Genomic DNA, 15526 nt, shown 5'->3' with positions numbered 1-15526 from the left:
ATGTCTTGCTTCTGCAAGTACAAAACATTCCCAGTGTTTTATTTTATTATTTTATTGTTATTTTTGTAGAGCCAGGGTCTCGCTCTTTTGCCCAGGCTGGTCTCAAACTCCTGGGCTCAAGCGATCCTCCTGCCTCGGCCTCCCAAAGTGCTGGGATTATAGGCGTGAGCCACTGCACCCTGCCCATACCCAGTGTTTTAGTAGACTCAGAGCAATAAGAAATGCCAATGTTCTCGTGAGTGTGTTGATTTTTTATTTACACTTTCCCTAAAATCGTCCGCTGATGGATTCGAGTTGTATTTCACGGAATCGCTTCTGATTTAAGGCGCCCGAGGCGGCCGGAGAAGGGTGGAGCGGTCCCCGACGCCTCGCGCGGGGGCGCGGGACCCAGGGGCGGTCCCAGCAGGCGGCGCCCTCCCCGCCCTCTTCCCGCGCCGCGGCCGGCACTTTGCAAAACTCCTCGCCTGCCCGCGGCGGCCGCAGCTCCGCGCCCTGCCGCCCCGGCGCGTCCGCGGGGCAGCGGGCGGCGGAGCGCGGCGGCGCGGGGAGCAGGAGGCGCGGGGGCCCCGGGGGCGGCGCCGGCGGAGGCGGGAGCCGAGGCGGGGCCGCGGCAGCCCCGCGTCGCGCCGAGCCGCCGTCCCTGCCGCGCAGCCATGGCCGCGCCGCCGCCGCCCCGCCGCCCGCTCGCCTGAGGCGCGGCCGGCCTCCGGGCGGGGGGCCATGGCCAGCGCCGCCGAGCCCCCCGGCCAGGCGGCCGAGTACCTGCAGGAGCTGACCCGGATCGTCGCCGCGCAGCAGGAGCTGCTGGCGCGCCGGCGGCGGCGCATCGAGGAGCTGGAGCGCCAAGTGGCGCGGCTGAGCCGGGAGAACGCCGGCCTGCTGGAGCGACACCGGCGACACCTGGCCGCGTGCGCCCGCCGCCCCGACCCGGGCCCCGGCCCCGGCCCGCAGCCGCTCGGCGCCATCCCTGAGCTCGGCGGCCGCCGCGACAAGTAAGCGGGGCCCGGGGCGGCGGGCGTGTCGGGGGCGTGGGAACTTCTTGGGGCCCGCGGCTTCCCTCGGGGCTTGGCGGGGAGGCGGGAGGGCGCGTGGCCGGCCCGGGAGCGCCCACGCCCGCCGCCAGACCCCTAGGGGCTCCCTGGGATTCTCTGGCGGGGTCGCCGCCCAGACTTGGAGCTCGATCTCGGGTAGGGACTGGGCTCCCTGGAAAGGGGCTCCAGGGAGCTGCCCAGCGCTCCCGCCGGCCTGGCTCTGCGCTGCAGCGCGGACTCAGGGTCGGCGACCCCCGGGGCTCGGATGCACGGGGCGGAGGTCTGTCTGGGGAGCGGACTTAGGTCTCGGAGCGGCAGGGCCAGAACTTCCGACCCGGAGATCCCGAGACCGGTAGGGAGGGGTTGCGGGCCGCGCGGATCCCGCCCTGGAGCGGGCCTGGGTCTCTTGGGGGCGCGGTGTCCCTGGAATGGACTGCGCTGTGTCCAGTCCGGGACGCGCAGAGCCCTCCTCTCTGGAAGCCTCCGCCTCTTACTTCAAGGCTGGGGTTAATTCCCGACCGCCTCGCCCTGGAATTACCCGGGGCTATTTCGGACCCAGGATTAAGTGAGGGATGGGGAAAGGTACAGGGCGGGGCTGTCCAGCAGCCCTGGACCCCGGCGTCCCTGCCGGCTCGCAGCCCACCGGTGGGGTTCCCGTTTGCCTCCCATGGGTGTCGGTGTCGAAACCCGGAGCAGCCTCACCCTGTGGACCTGCGGGCGCCCATCTGGGGCAGGACAAGGGGGCTGGGAGGCTTCGGTGCCGCTGGGGCGGGGTTTCTGCTGCTGTGTGCCCTCGGCCTGCCCCTCTGCCTCTCTGTCTTCGGGATCACCCGGGGCACACTACGGCTTGGCCTGGGTAAGACTAGAAATCACTGTATGGTTGGGGGAGTGGCCGTGGTCAGGGCTTCAGGACAGTCTTCCTGCTGGGCGGCCCTTCCAGGGTGGAAATGGGGGAGGAGTTAGCCATGGGACAGGCCCTGCTTGCTGCCCTGCCTGGAGGGTGTGTTGGCTCTGGGCGGTGCGGGTGGGTCTGGGGGGCTCTTTGGAGGAGCATTGTGAGGATGGGTTCGGGCTGTGGGTGAGCGCATGGCTCTGTGCGTGGCAGGCGTGGGTGTCAGGCTCTTGCTCTCTGTGAATGGGTAAGGAGGAGCGGGGCGTGTGTATAGCTCCTAACTGGTGTCACTGGGAGGAAGCAGAGACCCCGTCCACCGCCTGTCTGGACCCCACTCCTGGCCCTCCGGAGTCTGAGACTGCATTCCCTCTTCAGTCCTGCCACAGCAGCTGCGGGTCTCCTGGAGCTGGTCTCACAGGGGCCCGGGCCCTTTCCCCCACACCAGGACCAAAAGAGAAGCTGGGGCTGCCCAAGGAAAATCCTCGGCAGCTTGGGGAGGCAGCACCAGCGCAGGTCCCGAGTCCCTGCTTTCACGGGAAACAGTGACACGTTGGTCAGCACATGCCTCACAACACCACCCTGGGGAATGGCTTCCTTTTTCCCTTCAGCATCACCCCTGGTGACCACGCAGGGGACAGGAGGATGCTGAGAGACAGCACGTCCGTCCTGCCGTGGGGCATCCCCTGGGTTGCATCCAGGCAGCCGCCTTGGCGCCGGGAAGCCGGGATGGGAAGGCTGGGATTTTGTTTCAGAAGCCCCTGGCTCTGTGTCCAGCTGACTTCCCCTTAGTGGAGACACAGCCATGGCCTATGAGGGAGAGCATCGCCTTTAGGGAAAGCAGGGTGACAGCACAGTCCGCAGCCCACGGTCTAGGTCGAGGACAGCTTCCAAACTTCAATGTGTACACCAGGAGCCTGGGAATCTTGCTACAATGCAGATGCTGAGCCAGTGGGTCTGGGGCGGCCTGGAGTCTGCATCTCTAGCCAGCTCCTAGGACACCCGCTGCTGCTGGGCCCGGACCCCAGGGTGAGCAGTGAGGCTGTGGGGAGTCCTGGTGTAAGCAGGAGCTGTGGGTGGATTCCCTTCAAGATGGAGCAGCCGGGCCCATTTTTGTGCATTTGATTCACTCCCTAGTCTTTTGGGAAGGAGAATGCTGGAGTCCCCTCCCCTCACAGGAGACTCACAGGGACGGGGGCATCACATGGCCTGCTCACATGCGTGGGGTTCTGGGCCACCCGGGGCTGCTCTGCAAACCATGGATTGGATGTGTCCCACTGCCTGTCTGCAGTGCAAGGTGATTTATGCCTAAGGAACATAGGATAACCAATCCTCTTGAGGACTTTTATTAAGCACCTGCTGTATGCAGATTCAATGTGCTAGGAAACATAAGAGGAAGAATGGAGAGGAGAGGAAGAGAATAAGCAACTCTGTGTAGAGAACAACATGAGTGGACAAACTAGGGTCCCAGGCCCAGCCCTGCACTTCCCAGCCGGTGACCGTGGGACAAGTCACACTACCCCTCCTAGCCTCAGGTTTTCTGAAATGCACGCAAAGCAGGAATGATCATAGCTGCCTCCCGTAGTTTTTTGAGGATTAAGCAAAGATGGGCATGGAGGAAACTGGTATACAGTAAGTGCTTAATGCAGGTCAGATTCTTCCATCATCCACCTGTTTCTCATTTCTTTTGGGCCAACAGGCAGCGGGTGAGACCTTTGGAGCCGGGTGCAGGAGGCGTGGAAAGGGGAATGGGGTACCGTGAGGAGGGCTGCCCAGAGGCTAGGTGGGGGTTGAGCGTGGGTTTCCCAAGGCGACAGGGCCATGCAAGGCCACAGCATCAGGACTGACTTCCTGCTGGGGACTGTGCTCCCCTTTCCCCCTGCCTGCACACAGAGGCCCTGTGAGGGAGGGTCTGGCGAGCATGCCAGGCTAAGCCAGGCCTAGCCAGGCCTGGCTGACCTCCTACTCAGCCTCCAGATTCTCTGGCCTGAGTCAGGAGCCCCCAGCCTGCCGCACAGACAGAAGGTGCAGTGACTCGCGAGGGGTTGGATAGATGCAATTGAGAGATCACTGAGCAGCCTCATCCTGGGACAACAGTTAGCCTGGCACCGCCCCACCCATGCAGTCCATGGGCAGGATGACTTTGTGTACCGGAAGCGTCCAAGTCCAGAAACCTTTAAACTTTTTCTCAGAGAGTGCTCTTTCATGCCTCGACGCCCCTTGAAAAATACCATCGTGAGTTTCTCAGCTCTGGGAAAAACAGGATGATAACAGGAAAAAATACAGTGATGGGATGTCTATGATTACTTTGATTATTTGGCTATGCTTTTTCCCTGACATCAGAATTCATATCCAATGTCTGGTTGGCTACATGCTAGTGATCTGTTTCTGGAATTGCTCTGCTCACTAGAGGTTTAGACGCATAATAGGCACTCAGTAAAGATTTGTTGAGTGGATGAAGCCAGAGGGATTGATTAAGGCCATTGCATTTTCATTTAGAAAGTCAGTTGAACTTCAGCAGGCGCAGCTGGGATTGACAACCACCCAGACCCAAATCCCAGGGAGCAGGGGTGGGGCCGATGGCTGCATCCACTGGGGGCTTCCTGTGTGCCTGCCCTGCTCACGGTCTATGCCTTGGTCAGGTCATCTCCTTGTCTCATCACTCCTATGAGGGAGGTGCTGCTCCCATTTTACAGATGTGGAACCTGAGACTCAGAAATCATGGCCTTGCCCAAACTCTCCCATCTGGCTACGGGGTGGAGCCAGGATTTGGACTCAGATGGTCTGGCTCTGCCTCCCTGCTCTTCCCTGTCCCCCCAACCCCGCCCCTCACCGAGATGGAGTCTTGCTCTGTCATCCAGAGCTGGAGTGCAATGGTGTGATCTCTGCTCACTGAAAGCTCCGCCTCCCAGGTTCAAGCAATTCTCCTGCCTCAGCCTCCTGAGTAGCTGGGATTACAGGCGTGTGCCACCATGCCCGGCTAATTTTTGTATTTTTGGTAGAGACAGGATTTCACCATGTTGGTCAGGCTGCTCTCAAACTCCTGACCTCAGGTGATCCACCCACCTTGGCCTCCCAAAGTGCTGGGATTACAGGCGTGAGCCACCACACCCAGCCTCCCCGCAGCTCTTATCCACCCACCACCTGCCCTTCATGCTGTCAAATGGCCAGACCGTCTCCCAGGATCCTGGTGACTCCTGGCCTCTCGAGCTGGAGAAAGCCCAGATGGGAGGTTTCCGCCCTGCCGTGTGCAATCTTGTCACCAAGGCAGGGCTCCTGGTGTCACGTGGGGTGGCAGTGCAGAGGGGGCAAGGATTTAATGAGATGATCCTTTCCAGCCTTTGATCTTCCAAAGTTCCTTGACAGAAGGAAACATTGCCTAAGGAGGCTGGGGGTGGGGGTGGGGAAGCCCAGTGGAGTGGCCTGCCTCACTTTCTGGTCCCCTCCAGCCCTTAAGTGCTGTCATATCACTGGGAGAGGACGTTTTTCTGACGCTCCGAGTTGGTGACTCACTCTGGGGGAGGTTTTCAACGGCATTCAGGCTCTGTTGATTTACCAAACCAGTATTCTTCCCGGGTTCGTGGTGACATTAACCGTACGGCGGCACGTCAGTTCAGAGGCAAGCTCAGGGGTGGCCACTGATGAGGGGGTGGCAAGCAGAGACTGGATTGTCCTAATGGGCAGCAGGCTGATGACACAGGAAGCCACCCTCAGGAGGGTCCTGCCGGGAGCCCCTGATAAGTGTGTTGTTCTTCAAAGTAGCCGGGAAGCACCAATGCTGGGCCAGGGGCTGGGGGGCTGAGGTCACTTAGGTTGGATTTCCTGTCCCCTCTTAGCAAAGATGAGGGGGCTGTAGAGAGACTGAGTGAGGCCGAGAGGGCTCTTTTCTGATCTCTGAGTTGGCAGAAAGGGTGGCAGGGCGGAGGGAGATACTGTGTCATGTTTTGGTTCAATAATGTTCTTGTTCTCCCAGCCAAGATAAAGCCTGTGTCCAGTGCTGGGAGGATGTCCCCAAGTCAGGAACGAGCTGCAGCACGCTCTGGGAGACTTGTCTGATGGGACAAAATGTGTTCAACTCCAAGGGAGTGGGGAGAGTGATTCTCATTTTTCAGCAGATGGCAGAGTCCACAGAAAGACGAGGGAGTGTGTCTCCGAAGCTCTCCCAGCTGTCTGACAGACTGGGCAAATTATTATTTTACAACCTGGAAAGTAAACCATGAGATGTTTCTTTATCCAGCTCGAGCTGAGGAAGACAGCGAGTGGCACTGTGTGCGAAATAAAGTCGGGACCTACTTGTTTCCGACGTTTGGTTTTCGCCTCCCCTTTCTGGATTCAGGCTCGCTGCACCTGGCAGAGATCAGGAGGCTTTGCCATGCCGGGGGTAGTGAGAGGGGTCAGTCACGTTGGAGGGGCCTGGAGTCAGGCATTTGGGGACATCAGCATTTTTTGCCAGCTGGGTGGCTATTTCCCAGCTGTTTTGTCTATGACATTGTTTTGACAGCTGATCCGGTCTTTTGTGTCTTGTTTTTGTGTCTCTGTTTTTTTTTTTTTTTTTTTTTTTTTTTTTTAAGGAGGAGCAATGCTTTGCCTAACTTGGGAAGTGCACTATTCTGAGCTTGTCAGGGTGTCAGCCGTATAATTGCCACAGAGCAGCAGAAAAAACAACACAGGCTAGCCAGGCGTTCGGCAAGAACTGGAATAGGGGAGAAGGAATTGACCTAATTGAAATGGAGCAGAGGCTGCGGTGGGGCCGGGAGGCAGTCCGAGTTCAGTGGCCTCCAGTGTGCTGCCCCCACCCAGGGCAGACCCTGGCCAGGCTGCAACCAAATGACTTGAATGGAAGCTCTGAGGCAGCAAGGCCTTGGGAGTTTGAATCCTGCCCTCCGAGGGGCGGATATTCCAGTAGGATGCACCGGGCCAGTTATGGCAAACGTTGGGTGCTTCTGTTTTCATCGGGAAACGGCTGCTGCCTTGAGGTTGCCCATGCCTCTCTCCAGCCCATCAGCCCTGGCCTTGCTCTGGGGACTCTGCAGGCCCCCATCTGTGGCTCCTGAGAAGTTAGCCCTGTCCCCGCAGCAGGCTGGCAGGATCCCAGCCCTGCCTCAGCCACTTCCCTGCTGCTTGGACTTTCCAAGTAACAGCCCCAGCTTCTCTGAGTTGCTGTCTCTCCCCGTGAAAATGGAGAAGGCCACTTCCGTGCAGGGAGAGCAGATAATGGGAGTTGCCTGTGGCCCTGCATTAGATGGTGGCTCCAGGGAGAGGAATAGCCAGGGCATCAAGAATGCTTTTGAGGAGGCCAGGTGCAGTGGCTCACACCTATAATCCCAGCACTTTGGAAGGCCGAGGCAGGCGGATCACGAGGTCAGGAGATCGAGACCACGGTGAAACCCCGTCTCTACTAAAAATACAAAAAATTAGCCTGGCGCGGTGGCAGGCGCCTGTAGTCCCAGCTACTCGGGAGGCTGAGGCAGGAGAAGGGCGTGAACTTGGCAGGCGGAGCTTGCAGTGAGCCGAGATCACGCCACTGCACTCTGGCCTGGGTGACAGAGCGAGACTCTGTCTCAAAAAAAAAGCTTTTGAGGATTGTTTTCCCTCAGTGTTTTTTTACAAAAATGTTCAAACATCAGAAAAGTTGCAAGAGCCGTATGGGGCAGAACACTGTCCCCCTGGATTCTGCAATGAAGGTTTTGGAATATTTACTGTGTTCCATGCCCCTCTGTCCTTGGAGTTCTGGAACCCTGTGGATGGGGAGCTCACATTGGTGGGGCGCCTGCCGTGGCCCAGGAGCCGGGCCCTGCACTGCCTGCACCCGACTGCCACCTCTTCTACTCACACCCCTTCCTGGGCTGCTTGTCCTTTTAGGGCAGCTCCCCCAGTGCCTCCACTTGGAAACATCATGCAAATGGGAGATGGAGACCTGTACCTGGAAGATGATAGAGGGATCAGGCCAGGGAGAAAGGGGGCCAAGTGGTGTGCAGCCCCAGAGCACGAAGCAAGTGTGACCACCCACGGGTGTCAACAGAGGCTTCCTGGAGGAGGTACCTTTCAGCTGGGACTTGAAGAGCAGGAGAGAGGAGGAGGATGGTGTCAAGGCAGGGGAAGCGGCATGTGTGGTGTGTCTGTGCCCGGCATGTGTCAGGGGCTGGATGGTGCTGTCATTGGTTGTAACAGGTCAGTGCAACTGGGCCAGGTGAGGCCCAGAAGGGCACAGACCAGCCTAGGGCACTTGCCCTTCTTAGAACCTAGATATCAGTTTTAGGAGGCTGGTGGACAAGACTGGCCCCTGCCCTCCAAGCTGGGCCTAGCTTGAATCTTGATTTTGAAGTGTTCAGCTTTCCCTCTTGGATGAGGCGAGATCCACAAAGGAACGGGTCAGAGACTGTCGTTCTGCACCTGAACTTAGAATGTGTTGATTGTAATGAGGCCATAGCAATAACCGAGCCTGTTCTAGGTGCTGCCTGCTGGGCACATTCTTCTCCATGTCTCTGTTGATGCTCTAACCCTGTGACAAGTGTGAACTGTCCTCATCCCATTTTGCATATATGAAACCTGAGGCTCAAAGAAGTTAAGCGGTTTGCCCACAGTCACCCAGTGGCAGCGGCGGGATTCACACCCAGGTCTGTCTGCCTCCAGGGCCGGTGCAGGTGCAGTTCACCACCACGCCGGGCTGCTTCAGAACTGTTCATTGCATCATGTAGATGTTTTGGAAACATTGGGGGCCATTTCCAAATGTGGCATGGTCCCTTCCCCAGATTTTTGGCTTCAGGAGCCAGAATGAATGTAGCTTTGTCACCCACCTGGAGACAGCCCAAGTTCCTTCTCTGCAAAGCAGCTGACAGTGGTTGCACCCAGCTGGCAGGGCTCCTATGGGCAGTGGGTGCCAGTGTGCTTGGGGAGGGCCCTCTAAGCCATGCAGCACACCCAGCAGCCAGTGCCGGGTGTTCCTCTCTGAGTTGGTCTGACTTCCCCACTTTGCTTAGGTGAACACTTGCTGAGCTCCCAGAAAGTTGCTGTTCACGTCTTCATTCATGCAGGACACACTTGGGACATGTGGTCGCAGGGGAGGGTTGGGATGGGGGCCCCTCTTCTGGCTTTGCCCCAGCTTTTGCTGGAAAGCGCTTGTGGTGGTTTAGATGTCCTTTGCTCTGCATACCACTTGCATGAAGAGCGTCATACCTGTGGAGAACCAAGGGGCCTGGGCCCGCCCCCTCCATGGGAACCACAGGAGCACAGCTTGCTAAGGGCAGAAGACAGGGCCTGCTCAGAGGGTGTCCTGGGACTGGCAGGGCAGGAGGGTCTTGCAAGTCACTTGTAGCTGCCTGTGGAGTGCTGGCCCTGCGAAGACAAGGTGTGGGGTGGGGTCCCTTGCTTCCTGGACGGCCTCAGCGCTCAGGTGAGAAGTCCTTAGCATGTGTCTGGTAGTGTTGGGGGACAGCCTCTGGGGACCCTTCCGGGGGCAGGCACATTGTGGATGAGATTCACGGATGGGCTGAAGGACCCATGAACAGCCCGAGGCTGAACGGGACCTGGTGGGGCAGCCTGGGAAAACCCAAAGACAGGACTGGAGGGCGGGTCCCGGCTTTGGGGTTTGCTTGTACTTTCTCCCCCTCGGCATGTGAAATGCATCTCTCTGAGCCTCGGATTTTTCATCTCTGCTATGGGGACAGTGACAACTGGATCTCCCTCTTAGGGTTGCCCTGAGTGAGGAGGGTGCCTGGCAGCATGGTTGAGGTGCAGTGAGCGGACCAGTGTGCATGGGGCAGAGTGAGGGGGACAGCATGAGAGAGGAGGGTGGAGGCAAACAGGGCAGGGACGAGGGGTGAGGCAGAGCCAGCAGGGCCATGTGGGCCCACTGGGGACTTTGGCTTTGATCTAAGGGAGACAGAAGTCCCTGGAGGGTGTTGAGCAGAGGAGGAAGTGATGGGACTTAGATCTGGGCAGGATCTCTGGCCCCTGGGGCAGGCATGGGTACCAGGGTAAGGGAGGCTTCAGGAGACGCTGCAGAGCTGGGTGCTGGGAGCCTGGGCAGAGGCTGCTGGGATGGGCAGGAGCACGTGGACTGGGGCTGAAGGCACACGGCCCCACCCTCTCTCTTCCCCCAACAATCGCCAGTCCAGATGGGAAGGAGAGGGAGGAGTGGAACCAAAGGAGTGGCTCCAGATGGGGGGCCCATGCCCATCTTGGCTGCCTGCAGCAGTTCTTGGAATGGGGAGTTCTTGAAACAGAGAGTGAGGCGGCCGGCGACACCCCTGGACTCTGCCTCTGGCTTCCCACACCCAGGCCACTCCCCTCTTTCACCTTGAGGGAGGAGCAGCCCAAGCAGGGACGCTCACTTCCCTTGGGCTGGCCGGGACTTCTAGATGGCTTGGGTGAGGCTCCGGGTGGAGTATTTGGGCAGCACGGTGGCCAGGAGCCAGGACACAGACTCTGGGGCCAGGCCAGCAGCCTGAATCCCAGCCCCCTCCACCATGCACCACCTGTCTTTGTCTTCTCTGGCCCGTGGCTGAGCCTCTCTGTGCTTCAGCTTCCTCACCTGTAAAATGGGGTTATAAAACCTCCCTGCTTGAGGAGTGGCAAGGATTACATCCTTGATGTATGTAAATGTGCACAGAGCCACTTGTATCATTATTGTTCCTTCTTTCTCTGTTGAGAAAGAAAGTGATTTTAGAAAGTCATGGAATTTAGAATCAGGTGACTTGGGTTTCAGCACATGTCTCTTATCTCCCCACTTCTCTGCACAGTTAATGCTGCTGATTTTGAATCCAACCCTTTGTATGATGTGTTATCTCAATCCCTTTAACGCTGCAGCCTCTTCACATGTTTTAAAGTTGGGAGTCTTAATTTTATTAAATTGAATTGAGGCCTCCCCCCAAAAATGAGAAGCCTGGAAAGTTCCATCCCCCTCCCACAGCCCACGACATGCTCACATCTCTGTCTTTACTTTCTGTGAGGCTTTACTTTCACCCAGCTCAGCAGTTCCCAGACTTCGAGATGTGTAAAAATCCGCCACCTAAAAGGGGTGTGCGGGGTGACTCTGACCATCCCCTTTGACCCTCACCCATAGGTTGGCCTGCTTGCCCTCCCTAGCACCTAGTGTGAGCCAGTCTCTGGGCTAAGGACTCAACAGATGCCCCAATACTGGGGCTTCACCATCACCAGATGATCCTGCAGGGCTGTGATGGACCACATCAAATAATGGGAACAAAGGTGTCTTGAAAGTGTAACATTGTACGAATGAATGTCCCTCACCTAGGGATGGTATGTGAGAGGTTGCTGCCACCCCTCCATTGTTGATGAGCTATAATAGCAACCTTGATGACTGGCTATTTATTGTAAGCACTTGCCATGATTCTGTCAAGTGGGGAGCATTATTATCTCCATGGTATATATGGGGGAACTGAGGCAAAACAAAGCAAGGGTGGTTGAGAAGGTTGTGGTATGAGCAAGGATCAACCAAGCATATCCCTATCAGAGCTGTCATCTAGACATTTTTAGGGGACTCTTAGTTTCAGTCCGTTTTGTTCAGGAACATACTTTGTGTGATTTCAGTCCTTTTAAATTTGTTGAGACCCATTTTAGGGTCTGAGATGCAGTCTATGCTGGAGAATGTTCCATGTACACTTGAGAATAATGTTTTCTGCTGTTGGGTGGGCTGTTCTGTACATGTTTGATAGGCCTAGTTGGTTTGTAATCTTGTTTGTGTCTTATATTTCCTTGTTGGTCTGCCTACCTGCTCTGTTTATTATGAAAGTGAGGTATTGATGTCGCCAATTGTTATTCTTATTTGTTAATTTTTATTTTGATTTAGTTATAGTTTTCTTTGAGAAAGGGTCTTGCTCTGTCATCCAGGTTGGAGTGCAGTGGTGCAATCAGAGCTCACTATAACCTCAAACTCCTGGGCTCAAGCACCCCTCCCCATCAGCCTCATGAGTAGCTGGGACTACAGGTGTGCACCACCATGCCCACCTGATTTTTAAAATTTTTGTAGAGATGGGGGTCTCGCTTTGTTGCCTAGGCTGGTCTTGAACTCCTAACTTAAAGTATCCTTCCACTTTGGCCTCCCAAAGTTCTGGAATTACAGGCATGAGCTACTGCACCCAGCCTCCAATTATTATTCTTTAATTGTCTCTTTCTTCCTTCATTTCTGTCAGTTTAAACACTTCATGTATTTTGGGGTTCTGTTGTTGAGTGCGCATGTGGTTATTAGTGTTGTGTCTTTTTTTTTTTTTTGAGATGGAGTCTTGCTCTACCACCCAGGCTGGAGTGCAGTGGCGCGATCTTGGCTCACTGCAAGCTCCGCCTCCCAGGTTCACGCCATTCTTCTGCCTCAGCCTCCCGAGTAGCTGAGACTATAGGTGCCCGCCACCACTTCTGGCTAATTTTTTGTATTTTTAGTAGAGATGGGGTTTCACCATGTTAGCCAGGATGGTCTCAATCTCTTGACTTCGTCGTCCACCCGCCTCAGCCTCCCAAAGTGCTGGGATTACAGGCGTGAGCCACCACTCCCGGCCCTATTGTTGTGTCTTCTTAATGGATTGTCCCTTTTATCATTATGAAATGTCCTTCTCGGTCCCTAGTAACAATGTATATCTTAAAGTTTATTTTGTCTGATTTTGGTTATAGCTACTTTAACTCATTTTGGTTACCATTTGTATATCTTTTTCCATCCTTTTATTTTCAACCTATTTGTGTCTTTGAATCTAAAGTGAATCTCTTGTAGACAGAATGTAGTTGTATTATGTTTTCTGTTAATCCGTTCTACCAGTCTCTGCCTTTTGATTGGAGTGTTTAATCTACATTTAATATAATTATTGATAAGGTGAGATTTACATATATAATTTTGTCATTTATTTTCTGCATCTTATATCTTTTTTTTCCTGTATTCCTCCATTACTACCTTCTTTTATGTTAACTATTTTTCTAGTGTAATATTTTAATCCCCTTGTTTATTTTAGTATATAGGGGACCTTTTAGAGCACGATAAAACTTGTTCTAGAGGCAGAACATCCCACATAAACTTATCCTTACCCAGAGAGAATAAAGATGGGCAGGATCTGGCGAGGGAATGTTGACAGTGAAGCCCAGAAAGTGGCAGGCCCCAGAGAAGAAAGCTGGCAAACACAAGTGCGGACCCATCACAAACTGGGTAGGCACCAAGGAACCAGCCCAGAAGCTTCCTGAAGACAAGGGGAGTGAATTATTTGTCTCTGCTGTTTCTTTAAGGGGTCCTGCCTCAGGGTAGGTTTTAATGAATATGTATTGAATGAATGAATCAGCAAGTCAATTAATCCATCGTTCAGTCACCGTAAAGGTTATTTGTTGGCCTGTAACAAATTAATTAAACATTTAGTTTTAAAACAACCACCATTTTATTATATCTCATTTTGCAGATCAGAGGTTGGGCAGTGCTTGGCTGGGTGGTTCTTCTGTTCCCTATGTTTTTAATGGAATACTCAGTGGTATTCAGCTGCACGATTGGCTGATCTGGAGGGTCCAAAGCGACTTCACTCACACATCTGGCACCTTGTGGAGGTGTCTGGGAGGTGGGCTCAGTTGAGACTGCCACCAGAGTATCCACATGTGGCTTTTCCAACCTGGTGGCCTAGGGGCCCCCAGAGCCAGTGTTGTAAAAGGCTTGTGTGGGAGATGTGAGGTTTCTTGTGATTGGACCTCTGGAGTCCCAGACGTACTTCTGCCACAACTTATTGGTCACACAGATCACAAGGCCAGCCCAAATTCAAGGGCAGAGGAATTGGCCTCCACCCTCCCTGGGAGAAGGAGGGACAATTTGCAGAGGTCCTTAATCTCCCACATTTGGTTTGCTCAGACTGGGCTCTGTCACTTCTCCCTGTCAAGGCTGCGGAAGTTTCAGAGTGGCCTGCCCACAGGCAGGCCTCGCTCCCTTCTGTCTGCCTGGGCTGTGGCCGCTGTCCTGCCCCTGCTGAGCTGGCCTGTCTGTGGAGGATCACTTTTAGGGGTGGCTGTGTCCGCAGCATTCTCATCTTCCAGTGCAGCTCATCAGGAGGCCAGCACCCCCGCCCCCCACAACCTGGCTTGGGCACTGAGGATGCTTCTTGGGCAGGGACCTGACCTGTTCCCTGGGTGGGGGATGGGAGTAGGCTGGGCTTCCCAGCCCAGTCACTCAGGGAATGCTTGCCCGTTCTCATCTGCATCCCCCTCACTCCAAGCTGTATTTTTAACTCCTGCCATATGGCGAAGCAGCCAAAACATCCAGATAGGGAAAGGGGGTCTGGAGAAAATCATCCCTGCAGTGCGATTTGGATGGCTGCAGTCACTGAGAGTGTTGCCTTCTCAGTCCCACCTTCTCCCTGGGCACTAAGGACACCCAAGCAGCCTCGCTCCTGCCTGGCTGTCGTCCTGCCCTGAGGGCAGGAGTGTTGGCCTGAGTTCCTCTCTTGCTCACAAGAGTGCCCTGAGCCGGTGGCCAAGTGCCTGCTGGTTGCCTACCCCAACCCCCTGCACTGCAGCTCACTTGGGATGCCTGCCATTTTCACACTTCATGCTGTTCCCGCTGCCTGGAATACCCAGCCCACACCTCTGTTCTTGCCTTTTGAAACCCCGCATGTCCTCTGAGGACTGACTCTGATCTCAGAACCTTTCATGGTGCTGACACGTGTTAGAATAAATATCTTCTCTTTATGTTGATTATATTTATTCCTGTAGCCCTGGTCCCTCTGCAGGCTTCCTGTCTTGTTACCACTGGGGGCCTGGGGGCTTGCATCTTCCCTCTCTGAGGCAAGTGGCAGCCACACCTTGCTCATCTTCGGAAGCCCGCCTACCAAACTGCCCAAGTTTAAAATGACATATTTTGAATGAATCGACGATTGTTACATGGACAAAGGTCTCCAGAGTGGAATGCACACACCCCTAGGGGCGAAGAACTTAATTCTTTGAGGTGCAGGGAAAACACGTACAGTTAAGATTGTATTTGCACTTATTATTTAATTTCGTCCTTAAACATCTTTTTGGTGGGCCCTTTTACGGATATTCGTGACATCAGTGCAGTCTCATCTGCACATGAGTTATAAAGACACAGGTTCATGGTGGGGGTCTTGCTCAACCCTTCTGATAGGGGAGCCTCATCAGAAAGTCTAGTGGCAGTGGCCTGGACCACAGCTGATTTTTCACTGCTCTCTCCTGGAGACAGCAGCTTTCCTGGCAATAAGGGTCTCTTCTATGAGATGGGCTGAATTAAGTATGTATTAAGCAACTGCTGTGTGCTAGCTGATCCTTTTTTATCTGTGCAGCCCCATTCTGCAGATGAGAAAACTGAGTCTCAAAGAGGTGAAGCCCTTGCCTAGGGTTGTACAGCTAGTAAGTGGCAAGGGCCAGACATGGACCTGGTCTGTGGGACTCCCAAACCAGTGCTCTTGGCATCCTGCTCTGTGTCTGGTGGCCCTGTCGCCCTCCTCCGGCTGAGCTCTTGGGCTCTGCTCAGGGCTGTGCATTGGCAGTGACAGGATCTGGCCTCTGTGTTCCTGTGGTTTCTGCAAAGGGTGGTCCTGCTAGCAGTGGTGTGATGCTTGTCCCTCACGGACAGGACTCAGCAAGCCGTTTCTTTTTCATCCCCCCAAACGTGAAAGCT

General features: G+C 55.1%; 1 protein-coding gene across 5 annotated transcripts in view; it reads left to right on the top strand.

Moving 5' to 3' along the window:
• Positions 1 to 445: 445 nt before the first annotated feature.
• The window catches only part of IQSEC1 (IQ motif and Sec7 domain ArfGEF 1), a 394136-nt gene continuing 379055 nt past the window's right edge, over positions 446 to 15526 (top strand). For 4 of the 5 annotated variants that reach the window (XM_032149767.2, XM_058437296.1, XM_058437294.1 and 1 more), the window contains exon 1: positions 637 to 992. In XM_032149767.2, coding sequence (XP_032005658.1) covers positions 721 to 992 — 272 coding nt within the window. In that variant the 5' untranslated portion in view covers positions 637 to 720. Of the gene's footprint in view, positions 993 to 15526 lie in introns of all 5 variants that reach the window. The other variant, XM_032149766.2, reaches the window with a different exon arrangement.

This window comes from Hylobates moloch, unplaced genomic scaffold (genome assembly GCF_009828535.3).
Source record: "Hylobates moloch isolate HMO894 unplaced genomic scaffold, HMol_V3 SCAFFOLD_4, whole genome shotgun sequence".
Lineage (NCBI taxonomy): Eukaryota > Metazoa > Chordata > Mammalia > Primates > Hylobatidae > Hylobates > Hylobates moloch.
Note: the sequence above shows the minus strand (reverse complement) of the source record. Positions and strands in the feature narration are given on the sequence as shown.